Source organism: Poecile atricapillus, chromosome 2 (assembly GCF_030490865.1).
Source record: "Poecile atricapillus isolate bPoeAtr1 chromosome 2, bPoeAtr1.hap1, whole genome shotgun sequence".
NCBI classification, from domain to species: Eukaryota; Metazoa; Chordata; class Aves; order Passeriformes; family Paridae; genus Poecile; species Poecile atricapillus.
The window spans coordinates 44,803,338-44,824,239 of record NC_081250.1 but is presented as its reverse complement, the minus strand read 5'-3'; the positions used below and the strand labels follow the sequence as shown (position 1 = coordinate 44,824,239).

Below are 20,902 nucleotides of genomic sequence, written 5' to 3'. Positions count from 1 at the left end.
TCAGAGGCACAAGGAGGAGACAGCCCTCAGATCCTTGCTTCAGGCTTACTATTACTCTGCTGCAGCAATGATGCAGCTTCAGGATTTAAGAGGGGTATGGGACTGGACAAGGGGTAAATATTTTCCTGAGCTTGTGTGCTTGCACTGCTAACAAAATTCTGAGGGACAAATGGATCCCTCAATATCAGTCCCAGGTCTGGACAAACTCCAAATAGAGGAGACTTCTTGGCTTCTGGTTATCCATTATCTGTAATTTAAAAGAAATGTTTGCTGTCTTCAAGCTGTATGAACAGCTTGAGAACTGTATGAACTGTTTGAGGTATTACAGTCTGGGTTTTTTGCTTGTTTGTTTGGGTTTTATTTGTTTTCTTAATGAATTGACAAATTATTTAAATGGAAGTAGTTTGCAAACACTCACCCTAACACATCAGAACTCACCTTAAGGTGATCAATTAAAAACAGACATCATTTGGACTGGATTTTGCAAAAAGCCCTTTTTAAATTTCTGCTGCTCATTAGCTTTAACCCTTACCATAATATTTGTAGACACTGAAGAGCAGATTGCCAGGCAAATGAGTTATTTCTTATACCAAGAAAACAGAAGTAAAAAAAAAAAAACAAACCAAACAGCACAACAAAACAAGTGATTAACATTTCTTAGCTGTTAACAAATCCTGAGGGTTTTTTTCTTAAGAGCACAGTATTTTATAACATTAACAATGTCTTTGATTGGATGAAAGTGGCCTGAGAAAAAAGTAAAGCCTGTCTAACACCCTACTTTTTCTTCTTCTTATTTAGGAGACATGATGAAGATAAAGCTTGCAAGAACACTCCACCTCCCACTCATGATTCACATGATATTGCCAGCATAGCTTAGTTAGTTTTGCCTAGCTCTTCTTGAGAATGCATTTGGAAAGCTCAAACACAATTACCTGACTTAAATTCATCTTGCTGGCTTTTGTCTGATTCTTTTCTTCACACAAGTCTTCAGACATGGCTTTGTTCTTCTTCCACCTTCTTGATCTCTTTTCTAAATCATAATGGACTTCTTCAGTCTCACTGCTGTCTGAATACTCCAAGCTAGTTGCCTGTGGATTGAAATTTACATCTAGTTCTCCATGGAAGTGCTTCTTTTCCATTCTGGGCATATCACTTTGAGTTCTGCTTTGCAACCAGAGAAGTTTGCTAGGTCCTTTAGCTTCCTGGGAAGAGTTTACTGAAGATGTTTCCGAATCAGAGAACAGCGTCTCAGTGTTGGTGTATAACCCAGAGGAGGGGGAGGTCACTGCCTGGTACTGATCATTGCCGTAAGCCCACTCGGTGCCATACTGGGAATTGGAGTAATAAAAGTCATCTGGCAATTGTCGAGGTCTCCGCCGCAGCTTGTTCAAGGCCACGTTCCAGTCATAGTCATCCTCGCTGTCCGAGCCCATCTCGTCATAGGCAGACACAATGCTGGACTCGTTCTCCAAAGCTCTGAACACCTGACTCTTTGGTTTGGCGAGCATTCGAGGACGAGGCAGAGCGACATTCTGCAAAGCCACCCAGTTTCCATCGGTGCTTTGGAAAACAGAAGGCGGACCTACGGAAAGGAAACAAGAACAACTGTGATCACACTGTGAACGGCTGCTTTTACTTGCCACAGATTGAAAGTTTCAACAAAACTAACAAACAAATGCAAGTGCTGCTGCCACATGAACTCCCCCATGCTGACAGCCAAGCTGCCCTCCTGCTGAGAAGCCACCACTTTAAGTCATGGTGACAACCAAAATGGGAGAGTACTTGGACCAAAGTTTTTTTCTAAAAGAATGATTACGAAAGACTGATGGAACATAAGCACAGAGTCATGTATAAATCCTGAGTTTTGCAAATGTCTTTGATGCTGTGTGCAGTTCTGGTCCCCCACATTGAAAAGGAAAGATGGAAAAAGAAACAGAGAAGAGCAACAAAGGTTATACCAGGTTCTGAAATGGTGTCCATTCAAGGAATGATTAAGTAAGCCAGAGCTCTGCCATCTGGAGGACAGAAGACTGAGAAAATACACGCTAAAAGAGATGGGGCAATCTCTTCCAACCTAACTACTAGAGGGCATGAAGTGAAGCTAGAGAAATCAAGATTCTAAACAAATGAAAGAAAGAAGTGGGATGCAATGGATACCAGACCTAGGGAGCTTCTTGCCTAAGGTTGTTCTGAATGCTTGAAATTATCTGTGATAAAGCCGAGATTCTCCTCATGAATACTGAGGAGAAATCCACTAAAATTAACTAAATACAGAAAAAACACTTCTAGCTGAGATAGTCATTAAATTGAAAGTTCAAGAGGTTTAGAGCCTACTTGGAGGCAGTATGAAAAATACTTGCTTTGTCCTAATCTCTCCTAGACTCTTGCTCATGGCTGCTGTTGCTGTACCCCAGACCAAATACCAAATGAGCTTTCTGACACAAGCACTGCTGCTTGTGTCCTTCCACGTTTTCAGAGTATGTTTCACAACTCCAACATAAAAACCAAAAAAGTCACAAAAATGGTCAGAAAGTACTCTTTAACTCTCATAACACTGAGAACTGCATTTCTTCTAAATTTAGATTTAATTTCCAATCAAAACTGAAAATTCTACTCATGGGAACTATGGATGTGTGATGACTGCCTTCTGCAGCACTTGAAAAATATATAATGCCATGCATTTACACAGTAATCCAGCCTACTGAATGAACTTTTCAGACTTAAGGATTCCTCACATGGATTCTAATTTGTTATTTTCAGAAACCTATATAAATACTTAATATAAACCATTAGTTTTCTCAAAATGTAAGCACAACATCACTATTTTTAAATGCACACAGTAATATCTTGGTCTGTTGTAGAATATAATTAGATAAAAATATTAGGATGAAAAGATTACTTTTTCCCTGGAACTGTTCATAAAGAACATCAGTATGCAGTAAGCTATGCTTAGTTAAAAAAAAAACTAAACCTCTGAGGTGCGCTACCAACACCAAAACACACCTCCCCCCAAAAAACCAAAAATTAAATGGTAATTAAACTTAGGAGCTATAAGAGTTTTATGACAGTTTTTGCATTCTTTACTCATTTGAATCCTTTTGGGTTGTTTTGGCTTCCTAAGTTTCAAGTCACTTCACAGAACCAGAGAAAATACAGTTCTTACTCCTGCTTAAAAGAAAATCAAAATAATACTAGTTCTCTTGTATCCGTGACCAACCAAGGATATAACTGAAGTGTGCAAGGAGAACTAATAATTCTTTATTGTAATCCCTGATTTTGGAGAACAAAAACCAAACTATCAAGCATAAGAAACTTCTGCTTGCTTACTTTTCCCGAGTATACTAACTAATCTAAGTATAGGGTTCTCCTGAGAGCTCAAAACATCATTCCTTCAAACAAATCCAACAGCTCTGCAGGATATTAATCTCCAACAGGAATTGAATTCAGCTGTGTAATGGGGAGCCACAAACTTCCCTTCTCCCCCAGACCATATCCCCTTATTCTAATTAACAAGACCACGTGAGAATTGGTTACTCAACCTCAGTTAACTGAAGAAAGGACAGGATAGTAGTTGATTACATGTTAGAGGACAAACAGAGTAGAAAGCCAATGAGAACTCTACATTCAGAAAATTGACTCAGTTTTATCCCAGTTTTATCCTACAGTGTCAAGTGCTCCCTTCCTGATTTTTCAAAATGAAGTCACTTTTTCACACAATTCTTTGGGCTTAAGCTGTAATTCGTCCATATGAAAAGGAAAAAAATATTTAAGAAGTTTCATTGTAAGACTATTGATAAAGGGGGAAAAAAAGGACAGTATCCTAATTTGGCTCTTGAGTCACCATTTAAACCAATACGAACTGTAACCACAATGAATTGTGAACTACTTTTAGGCTACATGCCTTAAAAACCCATTGATGTTACCATATCAAACTCTTGGTTGAGATTTCTCTTGTTTTCTGTACCATAATACAAAGCTGCTTATTACTGCATAGGTGAGACCATATTTACAGATATTAGCACAATCAGCTTTTTACTATTAGCTCAATAGGCACCAGAATTTCATCACAAATGTGGTTTTTAGATAAAAGAAGCAGAATAAATCCTCTCTGTAGAGCAGCTGAAAAGAAACTGGGTCAATTTGTCAGTCTGCTATGGTTAAGCAATTGTTAAATACTAAATTGCTCAACAGTTGAATGCAATGGGATTCAAGTGGGTTCTTAAATTTAAGCACCAAATTAACTGCTTTACTGAAAATAGGCCTTCCACTAAAATGCCCAGGAGAAAAACACTCCTGACAGTGGGTTGATTAAGAAATTCACAGAGTAATGTAGACTTGGTTAAGTCAGATTTAGTAGTACTTTAATATTAATTTTTTTCACAGGGGAGGAGTAGTATTGAAATTGTCTAAATTTCAGTCTTCCCAGTTATCAACTGGCATTACCGATAAATAAATTGAACAGATGGGCAGCCCCAGTCCCTGGTCCCTGTGAAACCCAAACATACTGCTTGCCCAAACCCAAAACTGCTTCTGCTTGCCAGCACCTAGTGAGGCAGCTGTGGGAGTTACAGCACCAGCGAACTCACCCCACAAAAGAGAAGTTTTCTGCCTGTACAGCTTCATGAACCAATATGTTACAGGAGTTAGATGGGTTCTACAGCTGCTACAAGAGAAGATGTAAGAACAAACAGATTCTGCCATGGGATGGCAACACTTGGAGCCAGGGAATGCTGCTGCAATGAGTTAAGCTCTTGCCCTTGTGCAGCTGTAGGGGTAAAAACTAACCAACTCTATGGTAAGTCAGTTGCCTGGTGCTACACTCTTGTGGCCTCACAAATGCTTCAGCCAGAACAAGAGAGGCAAAGGAAACGGGACACCCCAAGAGCAGGAGCCACAACTACAGAAGAACAGAAAAGGTTAGGTTGGAAGGGACCACAGTGGGTCAGCTGGTCCAACCAACCTGCACATGGCACAGGATTGCATCCAGGTTCTTGAATATCTTCAGTGAAAGGGACTCCACAGCATCTCTGGGCAACCTGTTCCAGCGCTTGGTCACCTGCATAGTGAAGAAGTTCTTTCTCATATCCAGGTGCAGCTTCCTGTGCATCAGTTTCTGCCTCTTGTCTCCTGTCATATTGCTTGGCACTACTGAGCAGAGCCTAGCTCCATCCTCTGACACCCTCCCTTTAGATATTTATTTACATTGATATCTTCTTCCATTACAACCTGTCTTAATGTCATCTAGAAGTAAGCAGGGAATTCTATCCCAGGGTGTTGATTCAGGAATGGAGCTGACTTGGAAATCTGCTCACCATCCATCATCCATATTTACATCCCTACCCAATGCATGCTGATAGAGGTCAGATCCAGGGAAGCTGCTGGTGTGTGAAGTTCCTACTCATACAGCCTCCTCAAACTAGTCTGGAAGCACCAGTGAGCAAGGCTGCACAGAGAATTTGTCAATTCATCAGGGCTGAAAATAAAGTTGTTAGGAGTCTTTCAACTGGAGGACAGATTTCCTCCTTGAGCCCCTGTGTCTTAGAAGCTCTGAAATGTATCCAAACTACTTGTCTAAATTTTGTAACAGTACAAAATTTACTTCACAAAGACACAAATTTTGAATAATTTTTTTAAAAGAAAGTTAAGATAAGCAATGACATAGCCCAATGAAATCGTGACATGGAAACATCAAATATACATTTTACATGTGACCTCTGAAAGAACAGAGGTCAGCAGAAACGCCCTCGAGAAAGTCCTTGCTTTAAGTTGTACTTTTTCCACATGTGAGTGAGAACCAAAAAAGAATCTTATTCGTACTAGAAATATTTACTTGTTTCATTTAGCCTGTCTACACTCTTCCAGCTGGGTAAAGCAGAGCGCTTGCGTTCCTTCTGCTTCCTGGACTGTCCTTTTTGCTGCCTCCGAAGAGCCTCAGTCACAGATGATGCAGGGTCTTGTCCTTTACTGGCCATATCTTCACTAGCCAGGGAGAATGCAGACTGAGACCTCTGTGGGATTAAAAATCAAAGAGTGCAATTTAAAAATAGAAGTAGTTAATTATCCAACTCTTTACCATATTTAATATTCACTTACCCATGGAAGTGTGGGATCTGCTAACATCACAAATGGGATTTAATGTATTCAAAATAATTCAGCATTAGATTGCTTATTTATGTGCATTTCTGATGTTATGCAAAGAGGCAGGAAATTGTTTATATGATCATGGACCAGATGGAGAGAAATAATTAAGGTGAAGTTGTTGGGAATGTACTTGGTGAGTTCTGATATCGAACTGCTTTGACTCAAGTTAGCCAGAAAGGGATCCCATAGTGGTGAGACATGATGATCTATTGTTGGCTCAACAGGCCATCTGGTGTAACAATTTGCAGAAGTTAAAATTTTAAAAAAAAGCAAACAAACAGCCTGTTCCCCAGAAACAGATATGAAACTCAACCGATTTTAATGCAGAATTCTGTTTGCTAGGACATACATACATGACACCCAATATGCTGAGCAGTTTTATGCCGTCTTACTAATGAACTCAACTTAGCCTATAATTGCACATCTATTTAGTTCTAGGAGGGTTACATTTCAAGGCATAATAAGGTAAAATACTGTTGTGATTGTTAATCAGCCTGACTGCTACTGAGGGGAAGGGACTTCCCTTTGGTTCCACATTAATAGATCAGACATAATAGTTTTCACCTAGGCACAGAGAAGTCAGTCAGTTACAGAAGACACTTTTAAATTTGGCCCATTTTAAAAAGCTTAGAGTGCTGATCTTGTCCAGCTGATTTCAGTGGAACTCACACTTGCATATCAAATCACATATGTAGTTCTAGAAACAAGGTTTTCCGAGCTCGATTCAAGTTGCCTTCCCAGCAGAGTCAGTAGAAGACTATATGCCAGGTTTTCAAATGGCTCAGCTGCTTTGCACAGGCCAAGTTAGCACTCTCAAATCTTTGTACATTTTTAGCAATGTTCAAATTACAAATATTTAACAAAATCTATTACTCTCAAAAGGTCCAGTCTTTGCCTGTATCAGAGGTCTGCTTTGCACTGGTGCAGGTGAGGTAAAGGTGAATTTGACTTTCAGTTATTTTCAAGTCCATTCAATTCCCAGGGCAGCATAAGCATTGCTGGGAGTCCTGCTGGCTCGAAAGCCACGCTTATACCATTTTCTGGCTGCAATCTCCTCCCATCTGAAATGCTCCTCTGTGGGACCCATGTACCATGCCAGAAGATTTAATTAACTGCAAATCTTCCTGAATCCTTGGCTCAGCAGTCAAAGGAAACACAATTAAGCACCAGGGTTTTGTTTGGCTTCTGAATTCATGAAGAAAAGCCAGAGTTATTGCACTAGAATAAAATATTTTCTATAATGACAATGACTGCACAACTTTGGTAATCTTGTCCATACAAAGACACAGGTGATGCACTGGAGTGTTTCCTTATATATTTAGTGATATAAACTATTCACAACATGCTCAAAGTAATTTTACTATAGGGAATCTCTCAGGTGCATCACTTTTACAAGTTAGCCATGTTCAAGTGTGTATTTAGTCTGCTCCAAACCTTGAACTAGGTCTTTCATTGGTCAAGATCATCTGAATCCTTCTTAACCCTGAGAAATAAAATAAAATAAAATAAAATAAAATAAAATAAAATAAAATAAAATAAAATAAAATAAAATAAAATAAAATAAAATAAAATAATGCAATGCATACAGGTACATAAATTGTTTCATTATAGGAAATTTGTCCATGGACTTTGATTTCATCCTGTCAGGATATGTGGATAATATAAACAACTCTGCAACAAATTTGCCACCTGAACTGCGCCAAGTTTTAACAGTGCTGTGGCTCATTTCACTTCATTGTAAAGCTAGAACTACCAAACTTGCCATGCTTTCAATAAATTAGGTCTGGTGTCTGCCGCATCTTTTGAAATCTTAAAGTTGTCATATACTGGAAGCAGCCAGTTGTTGTGGCTGTCCATGAACATTCTCTCAGGGCACGTTCTTTTTCCATGTACATATAGCAAACACGAGAGATAAGAGATAAGAAGACAAGACCCAGAAGAAGGAATAGCCTACAGTTCAATCAGTAGTATCTATTTTCCCTTATTACTCAAAGAACTGGATCTTTGAGAAGCGGAATACCAGGAAGAACTGAAGTCATCTGCAAAAGGGTATCTGGGATTCCAATAATGAGAGCTACCTGCACTTTTGACAACTTTCCTGTTTTGTTTAAACGGCAGCTTCTTGTGTGCCTACTCATAGTTTCATAAACCTCATAGTAAAGTGATGCCATCGCAGTGACGGCAGCATCTGCTCTTTGCTCTCAACTCACCTAAGACCTGCCAGCAGCTTAACCCTGACAAAGCAAAACTTGGCATGGGCTGTGAAACCTCCTGAAGGAGCTGAGCACTTCTGCCCCCAGGCTGATACTTGGCAGCAAAGCTGTGGCCAGCAGTGCCCGGGCAATTTCAAACCAGCTTAGGTGCATCCACACTATAGAGCAGATAAAGCTTTCAGAAGGACTAGGAGAGACATACCAGCTTGAAGGATTTAAAAAGGAAAAGATGAACAGCCTGAAGGATGAAAGGAGCTGATAAACAAGTAAACACAGAAAAGAAAGTGGACACGGTCCCATGTGGTGTAGTAGCCTAGGATCTGATGTAAACTCAACCAAACAAACTTATCTAGCAAAAAGCTGATTTTTAAAAATGGTGTGTCACTGTTGGGCATTAAATAAGAAGTGTGGATTTAATACAGCAGCAGAGGAAGATCATTAGAAGGGATTTTATTTTCACTTTTTGGTTCTTTTTTATAAGGTGTTCCGATACAGGTTTAACATGATTGGTAAAGGGAACAAGACCTCCCTAGTCCCATTGGTGGAACAAGAGAAAACACACTTAACACAGCTGTACAGTATTGTTTTGAGAACCATAAACTATTTACAAAAATAGTACTTGAGAGAAAAACTTTCTCAAGAGACTTTCCCTTCGGAAGAGGAATTTTCACTGACAGGCTGAAAATTCTCTCAGACTCAGAAAATCAGGTCCACAATTGTGTGCTATAACTTTTGGGTCAGATCAGAGGGAAGCTGCTCTCCACAGTTTTTGCAAGGTCTCTGTGGAGCAGGAAATTGGTACTAAGCAGGAACTACTGCGAAGAAACTTTCCCTGGAAATCCAGTTGAAATACAGCAAGGGGTAAAGCTTTTGGTGCCTCCAAAGCTTGGCTTTAGGCCATCCTCATTATTTTTCTACACTTTATGTGAATTTTTGATAAAATCTGTCTTGAACTGCTCTGAAGAAGTACCAGCTCATCTCACTGAGGATGGTTCAATGTCACAGTAGGCTCAAGAAGAGAAAAGTAATGGCATGATAAAACAGCTTGGCTGCAGCCCTACATTTAGATCCTGAAAAAGGAAGACACTATTGAACTTCCACTCTTCACTATTTCATTTGCAGTTCTGTGTAGTTCTTGTATCTGGAGAGATTAAAATGCTCAACAAGTACCAGTGTTCTAATAAGCTGCAATTCAGAAGAATACATAACTGTAGAGGATTAGGTTATTTCTTGTTCCGGAAGGAAAAGGATGGAGGGAGAGATAGTAGAATTGTGTTTTACTCAGACAAGCAGGGGTGAAAAGAAAGCATAAATATTCATCCCTGAGCAGTTAAAATCACTGGTAGCACTGATAATGGCACAAAAAAGGAGTGTCAATAGCCAAGCTTAGTGTAGGAAGAGGATAGAAGCACATCCTGGCATGAGAACAAACCAGTCTAAATTGACTGCATTTTTCAGAGCACAAAAGCAAATGTTTGTCTACAAGTTTATCTCCAATCAATTAGCAGTCCGACACATGACTCTATCTGAAATGCAAATGACCTCAAGACCTCCTTTTGTTGTTTTTTTGCAAGTAGAGAGCAAACTAGAAAATCAGTTATTTGGTGTGAGACAACACAGCAAAAGCCTTAATCTTGGCTGGCACATTTACATCAACCTAAACTCAGCCAGCACCACTAACTCCACAGCCCTACAGCTGCAGCATGGGCCACATCCCACTTCCCTGCGTTATAGATACATTTTATATTGTTGGCTTTTTGCAAATATTAAAATGAATGTTATGTGTATAAGAATGAGAAATTTTGTTGCATTAATATAGTTTTCTTGATTTCTGTTATTGATGAAATTTAGAAATAGTAGTATAATACATATATGTTAGGCTATGGCATAGTATTAAAATAAAAACTGCTTTGGTTTGTATAACCCAAAGACTGAGGAAAAAAAATAGCTAGAGAACTCCTGCATTTGTAAACTATCTTACCCAGATAAAGACAGCAGTGACCAGAATTCTGGGGAAGGAATTTACTGCATTTCTGGTATCAGAGAATGTAAATCTCAATGGTGCCAAGAGGATTGATCTATTGGGAAGGGGGCAAGAGAAAACTAAATAGAAGAACACCAAAGATCCTAAGAAGAATGTATGAATATGTATGAGAATTTATGGATATGTGGTAGGATTCTGTTTTTAAGAGACAATCCTTTGTTAGTAAGGTGTGCTCTCTTTGCTGAATGCAGAGACACCCGGCCGTATCTGTATACTTTATTTTTTTCTCCTAATTGTTTTTTTATTGAACTTTTAAATTCTATAAAAATTATGTGAACTTCATTTTTCACACCTGTGAGCTGATTTCACTGCTTGCACACACCTATGCAGGCAGCAGAAGCACACATTACTGTGCTGCATCAGTGCCTCTCTTCTTCACAGAGGTAACAGCCCATCTGTAGATCCACAGGGGACATCTTTCCCTTGGGGACATTTGTATGGGAAGCAAAACACTGAAAATAAGGGAGCAGGCTTGAGAAGCCTGCTGGGGGCTGATGCTCCATGTGGTTTCCCTGTGAAATGTGCATTCCCTGGATGCACAGAAGTGTTGGAGGTAAGGCTGGCTACCCTGATAGGCTCTTGGATCAGTTTGCTTTGGAACAAGGGATTTTTACTGACTAAATTAAGGAACCATGTCTCTCAAGCTTTATCAACTGCTTTCATGGCTGGACTGCAACAAGATCTCAGAGCAGAAGAACCAAAAGTATATATATAAAAAAGAAACACAGGAGCCTAGAAACAATTTTCAAAAGAAGGCAGGAATGTAGGAACTTTGGTTTTGATTTATAAAGACATCAGATGACAAGAAAGGAGCTAAAGATACTTGGCATATTTCCTACCCAGAAATTCTGCTTCCTCAGCAAACAAAAACCCCAACCCATCCACCAAGTGCTATTTTAGGTGTATTTATGTGTTCTAAATGCCCTGTAGATCTGCAGTCGGACACTGCTGGTTTGGGCAGTAAATCGGAGCATCAGCAGATGGCACTGCAGCCCCGCTGATCATCGCTGTGCTCTGCACACACCGCACAGAGGCAGGTGCTGCATGCTGGAGCCCTGGGCAGTGCAGCACAGCTCACAAAATACAGCTGGGGCATTGACAGGCATTTCCAGATACTTGAGTTAGATGAGTTCCCCACCTAATCCTGCCTAGTGGCACCTCCTGTGACATGTTTGTTTCAATTATAGATTTCTATTGTGTAGTTTATAATGTCTGATTGAGAACCTTCATTTTTCACTGAATTAGAAGTAAAAGAAATCATCTAATTAATTTATGGCCTTCAGTAAAAAAATAAAAAAGGAGACAAAATGATTTCTGAAGATTATAGAAAGGAGTGAATAAAAACTAATCCCATTTTCTATTACTTAATAAATATTCCATTTTCTATCAGTAACAATTTTCAAGCACACTGCTGAACACTGAATAAAAAGCAAAACAAGTAACCAAAAGCAAGAATAAAGTTATAAACTAATATGAAAAATATTGAGTCTAATGTTGATAATCTATAGATTCTTTACCTTGAACAACTGCCTAATATGTATGCATATTGTTTAGAGAGACAACATGAAGATTTTGCACTAAAAGATGAAAATGTATGAGTTTTCACCAAAACATGAAAAAGAATTCCTCTTTCCCCTAAAGAAAAGCCAAAATGAATTAAAAATAGGTCCCAAAAGGATGTCTCATCTGATGGGACTTTACAGCTGGATCACGCATGTTTTTTCTCTCCTATTTCACCCTGTTTACACCCTTACATTATGCTTCAGTCTGATATACCTAGTGAAAAAGTAATTTATCCTGCAATTATTTGGAGTAGATCAAGGACTCTCCCAGGTTCAGGAGAAACTGGGAACCCCAGGTGCCACAAGGCAGCTGCAGGGTGACCACAGCAGGAGCCCTTGCAGACACAGGGACCTCAACACCCATGCTGAGGACAGGTACCTCTGGATTTGGGCGGCAGAATCCTGTGCTGGGCAAGCTCTGAACTGAGTGGCAGCTACCAAGACTGGCTTTAAGGGCTACCTTGTTTATTCAGGGAATCAACCTAGAACTGACACATAAACTCAGACGATTTAAATGCTACCTTATTGATCCCCTCTCCACCCCTGCAAATTCTGCAGCTATGCCTGCCAGTGGTGCAGCAAATCCCCTTCTCAGCTGCGCTCTGTGAATATAATCAATGCACAGTCAGAACCATCAGGTCTGGTAGCAAATACAGTAGCAATTTCTAGGCATTAACAGCTTATGCATCCTTTGGTAAGAAAACTCCCACACCAGGAAGGAGACGGTATGAACTTGCAAATGGTGCCACTCTGCCACAGCCTATTTATCCTGGAAGTGATTTTTGCTCTGCTCAAATGTATGCAGTCCAGACATCTAGCAGTGGGAGTTAAATACCAAGGGTTTTGAGCATCTGTTCCTTAGTTAATCTTGTATGTGGCAAAGGATCTGTTAACAACCTTCTGAAAAAGGGCAAGAACAGGCAGATGAATAGAAGATTTTCACACTCAATTGAAAGAAAATTCCCTCCTAGCCACCCCTTGTGGATATCCCAGCCATCAGGGCAAACCCCTGAACAGCAGGCTGGGAGAAAGCAAAGATGACTGGTCCCTCTCCTGCAAAAGCCTTAGAACATATGTCTTTCTAGGGTCTATCCAAGCCTGCTTTTTGTTCACTAGTGACAGACATACCCTGACTGCAATGGATTGTTTCTGTCCTTCTACTGGCCTCTTAGACATCTGATTCCCTTAAAAGCACTGTTCCTTTAAAAATACTACAAAAATAATGATAAGCTAATCAGGAATGGGTCTGTCAGCAGGATGAATTGCACAGCTGTGTAGTAATATGTAAAGCCACATTTGGGTGCACATTTATTTTGGTTCAGTTTGGATTAGCTGACCTTGATTAATCAGACGGAGAGGAGGGTTGTAAGGGAGAGAGACAAGAGGTTATTCCTCAACAAACGCATTGCTGGTGGGCATGCCAGTAGCTCTACACCATCACCTATAGTGTAAAAATAAGGAAAAAAAAAGCTGGCCCCACATGTGAAAGTGCTACTGCTTTGCTTGCAAGGAATTTGTAAGCTAGTAATATTGGATATTTCATATTGATCCCAGAATATGAGTAGAAACATCCTTTTATTGTACTTACGGGGTTAACAATTTAGGAAAGTGCCATGAGCATAAAATACCATAGTTTGATCGATGTAATGGATTTATGTGAACAAGTCTATTGAAGTTTGTGGAACTGAGGCTAGATACACCAATGCAATTGTAATTCACACAATGCCTTTACAAGGTACCCTTATGCATTTAGCCATTACTGCTCTTCACATGTTCACCACAGTCCATTCTTCTTCCCTCCTCCCACACTTTGAATGTTGTATGACATGTCCTGAAATAACCTAAATATATGAAAACAAGAAAAAACAGGGAAGACACTTCCCAGTTTGAAGACACTGAGAGCTCAATTGATATCCTGTGGTGGCAATATGGCCATTTTACTTGCCATTTTACTTTCACATTTTTGTCTTTAGAAGACAGAGAGGAACAGCAAAAGCCAGATCCCTGGTTCTGGTGTAGGACAGGAGGATTTTTCTTTGCTACTAGCACACCTCTCTGGAAGGAGAGCTTGTGTATAAGAGGGTAGGAGGAGGTGAGTTGGCACCCACGTTTCAGGTCTAACTGCAGCCTTACACAAAAACACACCATTTTTTTCAAGTGAATACTCTTCACTAAACACAACTGTTCTTTTTTTATCCATCTCTAGGTGTCTCAGTTCCCTGCATAACCTTTCATGTCCTGTTCTGACCCTCATCTACAAAGCTGTGTTCAGCACAGCACTCGCCCATCAGAGAGAATCACTCCATCTCCTACTCAAACGCCAGAGGAAGCTTTTAGTGTCCTGCGTATTTATTTCTTCCTTTGGTAATATACACCCTGATTTAATCTAAGAATAAAGTAAGGTTTGTCAGGCAGCCTAGCTCTGAGCATCACAGGTTTTAAGTTAGATCTGAAAATTCTGCAAAACCCAGGAATGTATTACAATAGCATCTTTAAAACAAAATAAAGCTGAAAGAACAATATATGAGCTTAATTATTTGGAAAATGACATTATACAATGATCACCTTTTTCTGTCCTTTCTCCTACTCCCTTTCATGCCTTAAAACCTATCTTGGTTTGCTGACAGTAAGTTCAATGCAGCTGAACGTAGGCCTGCATGGGCCCAATCATGTACCTAGCATCCAAAACTGTCTCGGAAGTTAACCAAGTGCATGGATAGTAGTACTGTGAAACCAGAATTCAGAAATCTTATGCTAGAGATACATCTCAAGAAGAATTACAAACTCAAGCAACACAAACAACTTTAAAAGGACAATCCTGTCATGATTAGCCTTGCACTGATTATTTAGAGGCCTGAGCCTTAAAATCTGGCACTAGTTGCTGAGTCATAATTACAGATTAGTTGTATACTATCCTTCTGCAGCAGTGGAAGGAGGGAAATCAACCAGACTACCATGACAGAGCCTTCTTAATCTGAAAGCCTGATTTTTTTTTTGCAGTGAGAATACAATGTTACAGTTTAACCTGAGGAGTCAGCAGATGCCTGTATTATCTGTAACCCAGAAAGTATTTAGAGAAAGTTGGATCTTCAAATAATAAATATTAATGAAAAAGACACATTATTTTTAGAGCACCAAGTGGTTTTCCATCTCAAAATACGCTGTTCTTTTCTGTTCTGTGCAAAGAAGATGGTGCTGCAGTTGGCTTCTTTCAGAGGAAACAATACAGCAAATAACCCATTGGGATCCAGCTGATGGGCTTTTAGATGAATGCACACTTGCCTCACTGGAAGTGGGTCCCAACAATACACACCATGCAACCTTCTGATGCCTGCTATTGTATAAAAGTTAAAAGCTCCATCTTCCCTCTGACATGACACATTTATTTATTTATTAGATACAAATATGATGTTTCTGATGCAGCCATTGACAGGTAGGAACTGATGTCAGCTGGTACCTACAGTGCTATGCCTCCCTCATCTGAAATCGCTCTCCCACTGTGCTGCATGACTGCTAAACAGGATTCCTCCTCAAAAAGGTTTTCTTCAAGCATTTTTGTTTGAGACAAACCTAAAAAGGTACAGAGCACCTGCAAAACCTCCAGGGACTGCCAAAGCAGTGCTAGACCTCAAGCTTTTGGAAACTTCCTCCTCTTTAAACCAAATCAAATGGAGGGGAAAAAAAAAAAAGGAAAAAAATAAACAACTGTCAGTACACTGTGGACCTTATAATTAGCTTAACCAGTATATTTCTGCTTCCCCTGAGGTGCATCATAATGTGTATTTAATGAAATCCTCCTTTTCTCTATATCCCTAGCTGTTTTATATACTATAAATTATGGATGAGCTTCTGTTTATATATGCAATCTTTATGCTATAAAATAAAGACCGCTAATACAGCACTTAAAACACACCAGGGTGCCTTCACTCCATCAATGTTTAAATGCCATACAATTTGCCAACTGGTCTTTTGCTCTCTGGCTGGCATTGATGTATGGTGGGTGAACTGGAGTGAGAGAGCAGAGAAGCATCCACCCACTGCTCTGCACTCCTCCTATCCCAACACTGCACAGCCTTTGCTTATTGGTAATGAGAAACAGATGGTGCCATCCATCTCTTTTTATGAGATGAAGAAATAAAATATTCAGCCCTGTTTCACTATTTTTAGCCTGGGCAAGGGATCTCAAAGAAATCTTAGAGGAGAAAAAAAGAAGAAATGTCTCTAGCTACTAGCACACTGTAGTACTGCAGTTAAACAATCAATACTATAGTCTGGAGGGGGGAAGTGAGGAACTTTAACTTATTTAATTACTTTTTCAAAGCAAGTGGTTTTGGATGAGCAGGGAGGTAATGCAGGGCTTCCAGAGACCACTGGAAGTTTCTGGCTGATGTGGATGAGCGGCACACAACTAGCTGTGATAAGAAGAAAAACAGCTTGGCAGGTGAAACCACAAGGTGATATCTGGGATTATTACAGCACTCCTGGCTCTGTAAGAAGTGATTTTGGTAATAAAAAGCAATGCAACGATAAACATGGGTTTCTAAAGGCCAGCGTTACAGCATGAAATTGTTCTGTGTTATATATTATTCGTTTCATTGTTCTAGCAAAAGCATATGTATTATCTTCTGCACAGAAGACAAGAAAAATATTTCCTGTAAGATAAATTTTAAGTTTTAAATGATGAGATTCTGACTGCATTAAAATTTGCTATCCTTGGCTCCCTTCCCCCTTCATGACTGTCTTTCTGTTAATCATGTTTCTTCTTTCCTTTTATTTAATCTATCCTGCCTCTGCTAATTTGTTACCCTGGTACCAAAGAAATACTTGGACAGGGCAAATTTTAGTGAAATAACCTTTATTGGGAAACATGTTCACATATGTAACTCTGACACAGTAATAGTCTCCTTGGATAGCTTTTCTAGAAAAAAAATGAAAACTTGTTTTTCTTCTTCCTTCCATTGGGATTGTTGTGGCCACTGTGTCTGTCTACAAAAACCTTGGTTAAACTACGAACACCAGTGCTAATAAATCTATTGCAGCAGATTAGCCCCTGTTAGCTGTGGCATGTACTAATATTAAAAGGTTTTTATCATTATAGGCAGATCTCTGCCTAAACTAAGCCATCACACACAGACCAATGCTAGGGTGTATATACACAGATCAAGAGTTTGGGTTTTTTTTGTCAACATAATGTCATCAGTTAGGAACTAAGAAAACTTCACTTATTGTAATGGAATCCAAGATTTGCTGTTACAGACTTGGACTCCAGAGTTCCTGGGAGGCAGCAAGGAGATTTTCCTGGAATGGGCATAGCCCTCTCTGTAGAAGCTAGGTTTCATTTTGGGAAGAAAAAAAAATTGCAATTCTTTTGGCAGAAAGAATAACTTTCTCACACGATATACAGAAAAGAAAGTGATGTGGTTTAGTCCTGCAAATCTACTGACAGATGCATGCTTCCCATTTGTCGCTGAATGAAAAAGTGGAATGAAAAGCAAGTTCAGGAGAAGGAATTTGAGTTGTTTCAGCACTGCTGATGCGAATCAAGCAGGCTGTGAGTGCTCTGCATTTGCTCTGCACAAATTGCCTTTCAGTAGACTCTCCAGCAGGCCAAGGTTCTGTGACTTTAATCATGCTATCTAACACAAGTGCAACTATCTTAGCTATGGGAATGACTGGAGCTATACTTCCTCTACAAGGGTGTCTGGTCATACTAATCAAATTGTCCTCTATTCAGAGCAAAGCAAAAATAAATATATACACACTTCAGAGGAGAAGAGAGTTAGATTACACAACCCTAGCAAAGCAAAAGGCAGAAACTAAATTTATGTGAGAGATGAAACAAGTCACAGCAGATGGCCAAATTTATTCATGCTCCTTAAAGCACTGTGGGAAGATAATTGGAACAAATGGTGAAAAATGTGGCAAAAGACCCTGTACAGAGGTAGTGTCCTTATAAAATACTGTACACATCTGGATCTCTAGTACTGACTGATGGCTACAGAGGTTTTGAAGTTGTTTGTACCTTAGTGTGACATTTCTGCTTCTCCAGTGTTTTTTGAAAAGTCTACTATTACTAAAACCAGTGAGCCTCCCTCTGGCAAAAAAATCAGGACTAAATTATTACTTCAGAAGAGAATTTCAAAATGTATTGAGGTCAAAGTTAACTCTTCAAATGCAGAACAGGCTTCTGATATAATGACTGAGGATTTGAACTGCATATTTATCTGAGTCCTGTCCTTAAGACAGAAAACTCAAATGACTCAGAGACAGAATTAACTCTCTCTCCTGGCTTTTATATCCACACAGAACTTGCCTAGGAGTGACAGAGAAAAGTGCTTAAATCATGCTCACCATAAATCTGGTCATTTATTAACAGTGGCACATTATAGCAGTACCCCTTTCATTTTGCTAATAGGTAAGAGACTAGGATGCGAGTCTGTATCTCAGCAACTCTGGCCCACAGTCAATATTCTGGCATAAATCTGTTCTCACTGGGAGTGTAAGTGAGCAGACTTAGCTGGGAACTAGGACATAGCCCACGTTCAGTTCTGGTGGTTCTGCTTAGCGGGGGAGAGGTGGTTACTGGAACAGTAGCAGGACACTTGGGAGCAGCAGCTTAAACCATAGTGTCAAAATGCACTGGAGCTAACTCATCTGTCACTGCCTTCCCTCTCTGATTGTCAAAATGCTTGTCCAAACCTACAGCTTATTTTCACTTCTTTTTACTTGCTGTTCTTTTAAAACTCTTGCTAATGCAGCTTGTCAGATTTTCTTCATCTTTATTACAGGAGATAAAGAGATTGTGCTGAGAAATAAGTGGAAGAAGGAAACACTCCTTAGTGTAAGACATAAATGGTGCTCTGCAGCTGAGTTTACTTTTTCATTGCTGGTGGTGGCTGTTATCTGTAAGATGGTTAAGGAGAAAAAGAAACATTACAGAAACCTAACTTTATACAAAAGAAAACATAGCACTCAGCAAAGACCTACATAAAAGTTAACTGAGCAGAAAAACAGTTCTGAGGGATAAACACAAAGGCATTGAGTCCTGTTAGCATTCAAATCAAGCAGTGAGACTGCTCCTATCACAAACTTAGTCCTCCCCGACACAGTCAACCGAAAAAACACCATGTCTGTGACGTACCTCCATGGCCCACGGGATGTTAGGAAAGCATGCAACTGAGTGACAGCTTGTTCAGACACAGAATTAATGCTCCTTCACTGCAAGTCTCTACGTACCAATCCAGGCAGCGAGTACACTTATCCATGACTGCAAGCTGCTGCTTCTGTGCACCAGAAAACACGGATCATTGTGCTGTGGCACTCACCCACAAGGTGTAGGACCCCCTGCGGCTCCCTGGGAATGTCAGCATGCTCTGGTCTGAGACAGCGCCGGACGCCAGGCCACTGCTCCGCGACGGAGGCCATTCCAAGTCAGCCTCGGCCTGCTCGGGTTTGCTTTTCTGCTTCTTTATAATCTGCAGGGTAGGGGAGAAACGGGGTGGGAGAGGACAGAAAAATGCTGCTCGGGAAATACTGTCTGAGCCATATGGAGGAGATCTAGGTGAACCCTGTCTCAAGCCAAGCTCCCCAGGAAAAAACATTGGACTTTCCCTGTGCTCTAGCTCCAGCTCATGTAATTACTTCTCATCTGAAGTCCTACCTCTTGCAAGCACATAAGCATCGATGCAATATATAACAGTGCCTGTAGGAATACCAGAGGTGAATTACATAAACATAGAAACCTGTTGCTACAGTAACACTTCAGCAGCATCTAAGTGTCAAGTATTTTCTCAGACAAGACTTTTTGCCAAGAGACATAAAATACTAGATATAAGGGGAATTTCAAAGGCTCCCACGACATGCAGACACATTCTAGTGAGAACAATGAGGTCTAAGGTCTCTAGACACTATTTTTATTTTTGAAAATCTTCACCATCTTGAGAGAGAGAGCTTATGTCTCCCTACACTGACAGATTATATCCTGCTACACTTCATTTCTACAACTGAAATATAAAATACCTACAGAACGTTATTCAATGGCATAAAAGATCCTGTTAGGCAGCTCTTGACAAAAGCAGCAATTCAAGCTTGGCTGAGAGAGGCTCTGGACTGTGAAAGACCTCATAAACAGACTTTATAGTCTAACATCGCCATTAAAAAAGAAGGCAGATTATTTTCCAGTGATCTGCTGCTTTTCTGGCTTGTCTTCATAGCCTTATAAACAACATGTTCCTCCTCTGCTGTGTGATCCATACACTGCTAAATGCCACAGCCTATGTATAGATGTGGCACCTAGCTTATTTCACATGGAAGGAGACTAACTTAGCAGAATGGTTACTTTATTGACCACAGGACCTTAACAGTGCACTGTTCATGCTCATCTTGCCTTACTCCAAACTGTCCAGACAAATTCAAAGGGTATTTTTTCCCACTAGCCCTCCACTTTCATTCTGCCAACCATGAGCTTTGCAACGAGAATGAGCTTTATGTAAGAAGCCCCAGAGTTCAGACATGCCAAGGGTTCTGTGATTTTTTGAGTGTCTCTCTAACAGCTTCATTAAGAGAATTCTGTGTTATCGATTGGTATTGTTTTCTTTGAACATGTTGCAGATGGAGGGCTCAGTAGAGGGTATGGTCAGAAGTCATACTTCTTTACACTGGCAAAGTTTATCTTTTGGGAAGTGATGTGTATGGTTGAGAGCCATACTTCTTGACATTAGAAAACTTTATGCCTGTGGGGAAGTGAAACACAGATGTAAAATTCCACCAAGCAAGGACATTCCCTTACAAGAAAGGACATCACAAACTTCAGGGAGTGGTACCTCCCAGCTCTGAACATGTAGTACATCAGGGTAGGCATTGGATTGATCTTATAAACTGATCTCTGTCAGACATAGCTGATGAAGCCTACACTGCCATAGTTCATTTACTTTGCTTTCTAC

At 40.0% G+C, this 20,902-nt stretch overlaps 1 protein-coding gene across 1 annotated transcript in view; it reads right to left on the bottom strand.

Moving 5' to 3' along the window:
* Positions 1-20,902, bottom strand: part of MYRIP (myosin VIIA and Rab interacting protein) — a 207,506-nt gene that overhangs the window by 29,718 nt on the left and 156,886 nt on the right. Inside the window, exons 8-10 of the mRNA XM_058831882.1 lie at positions 19,286-19,435; positions 5,831-6,008; positions 933-1,582 (exon numbers count right to left, since the gene is read on the bottom strand). Of these exons, the coding sequence (XP_058687865.1) occupies positions 933-1,582; positions 5,831-6,008; positions 19,286-19,435 (978 nt within the window). The remainder of the gene's footprint in view (positions 1-932; positions 1,583-5,830; positions 6,009-19,285; positions 19,436-20,902) is intronic.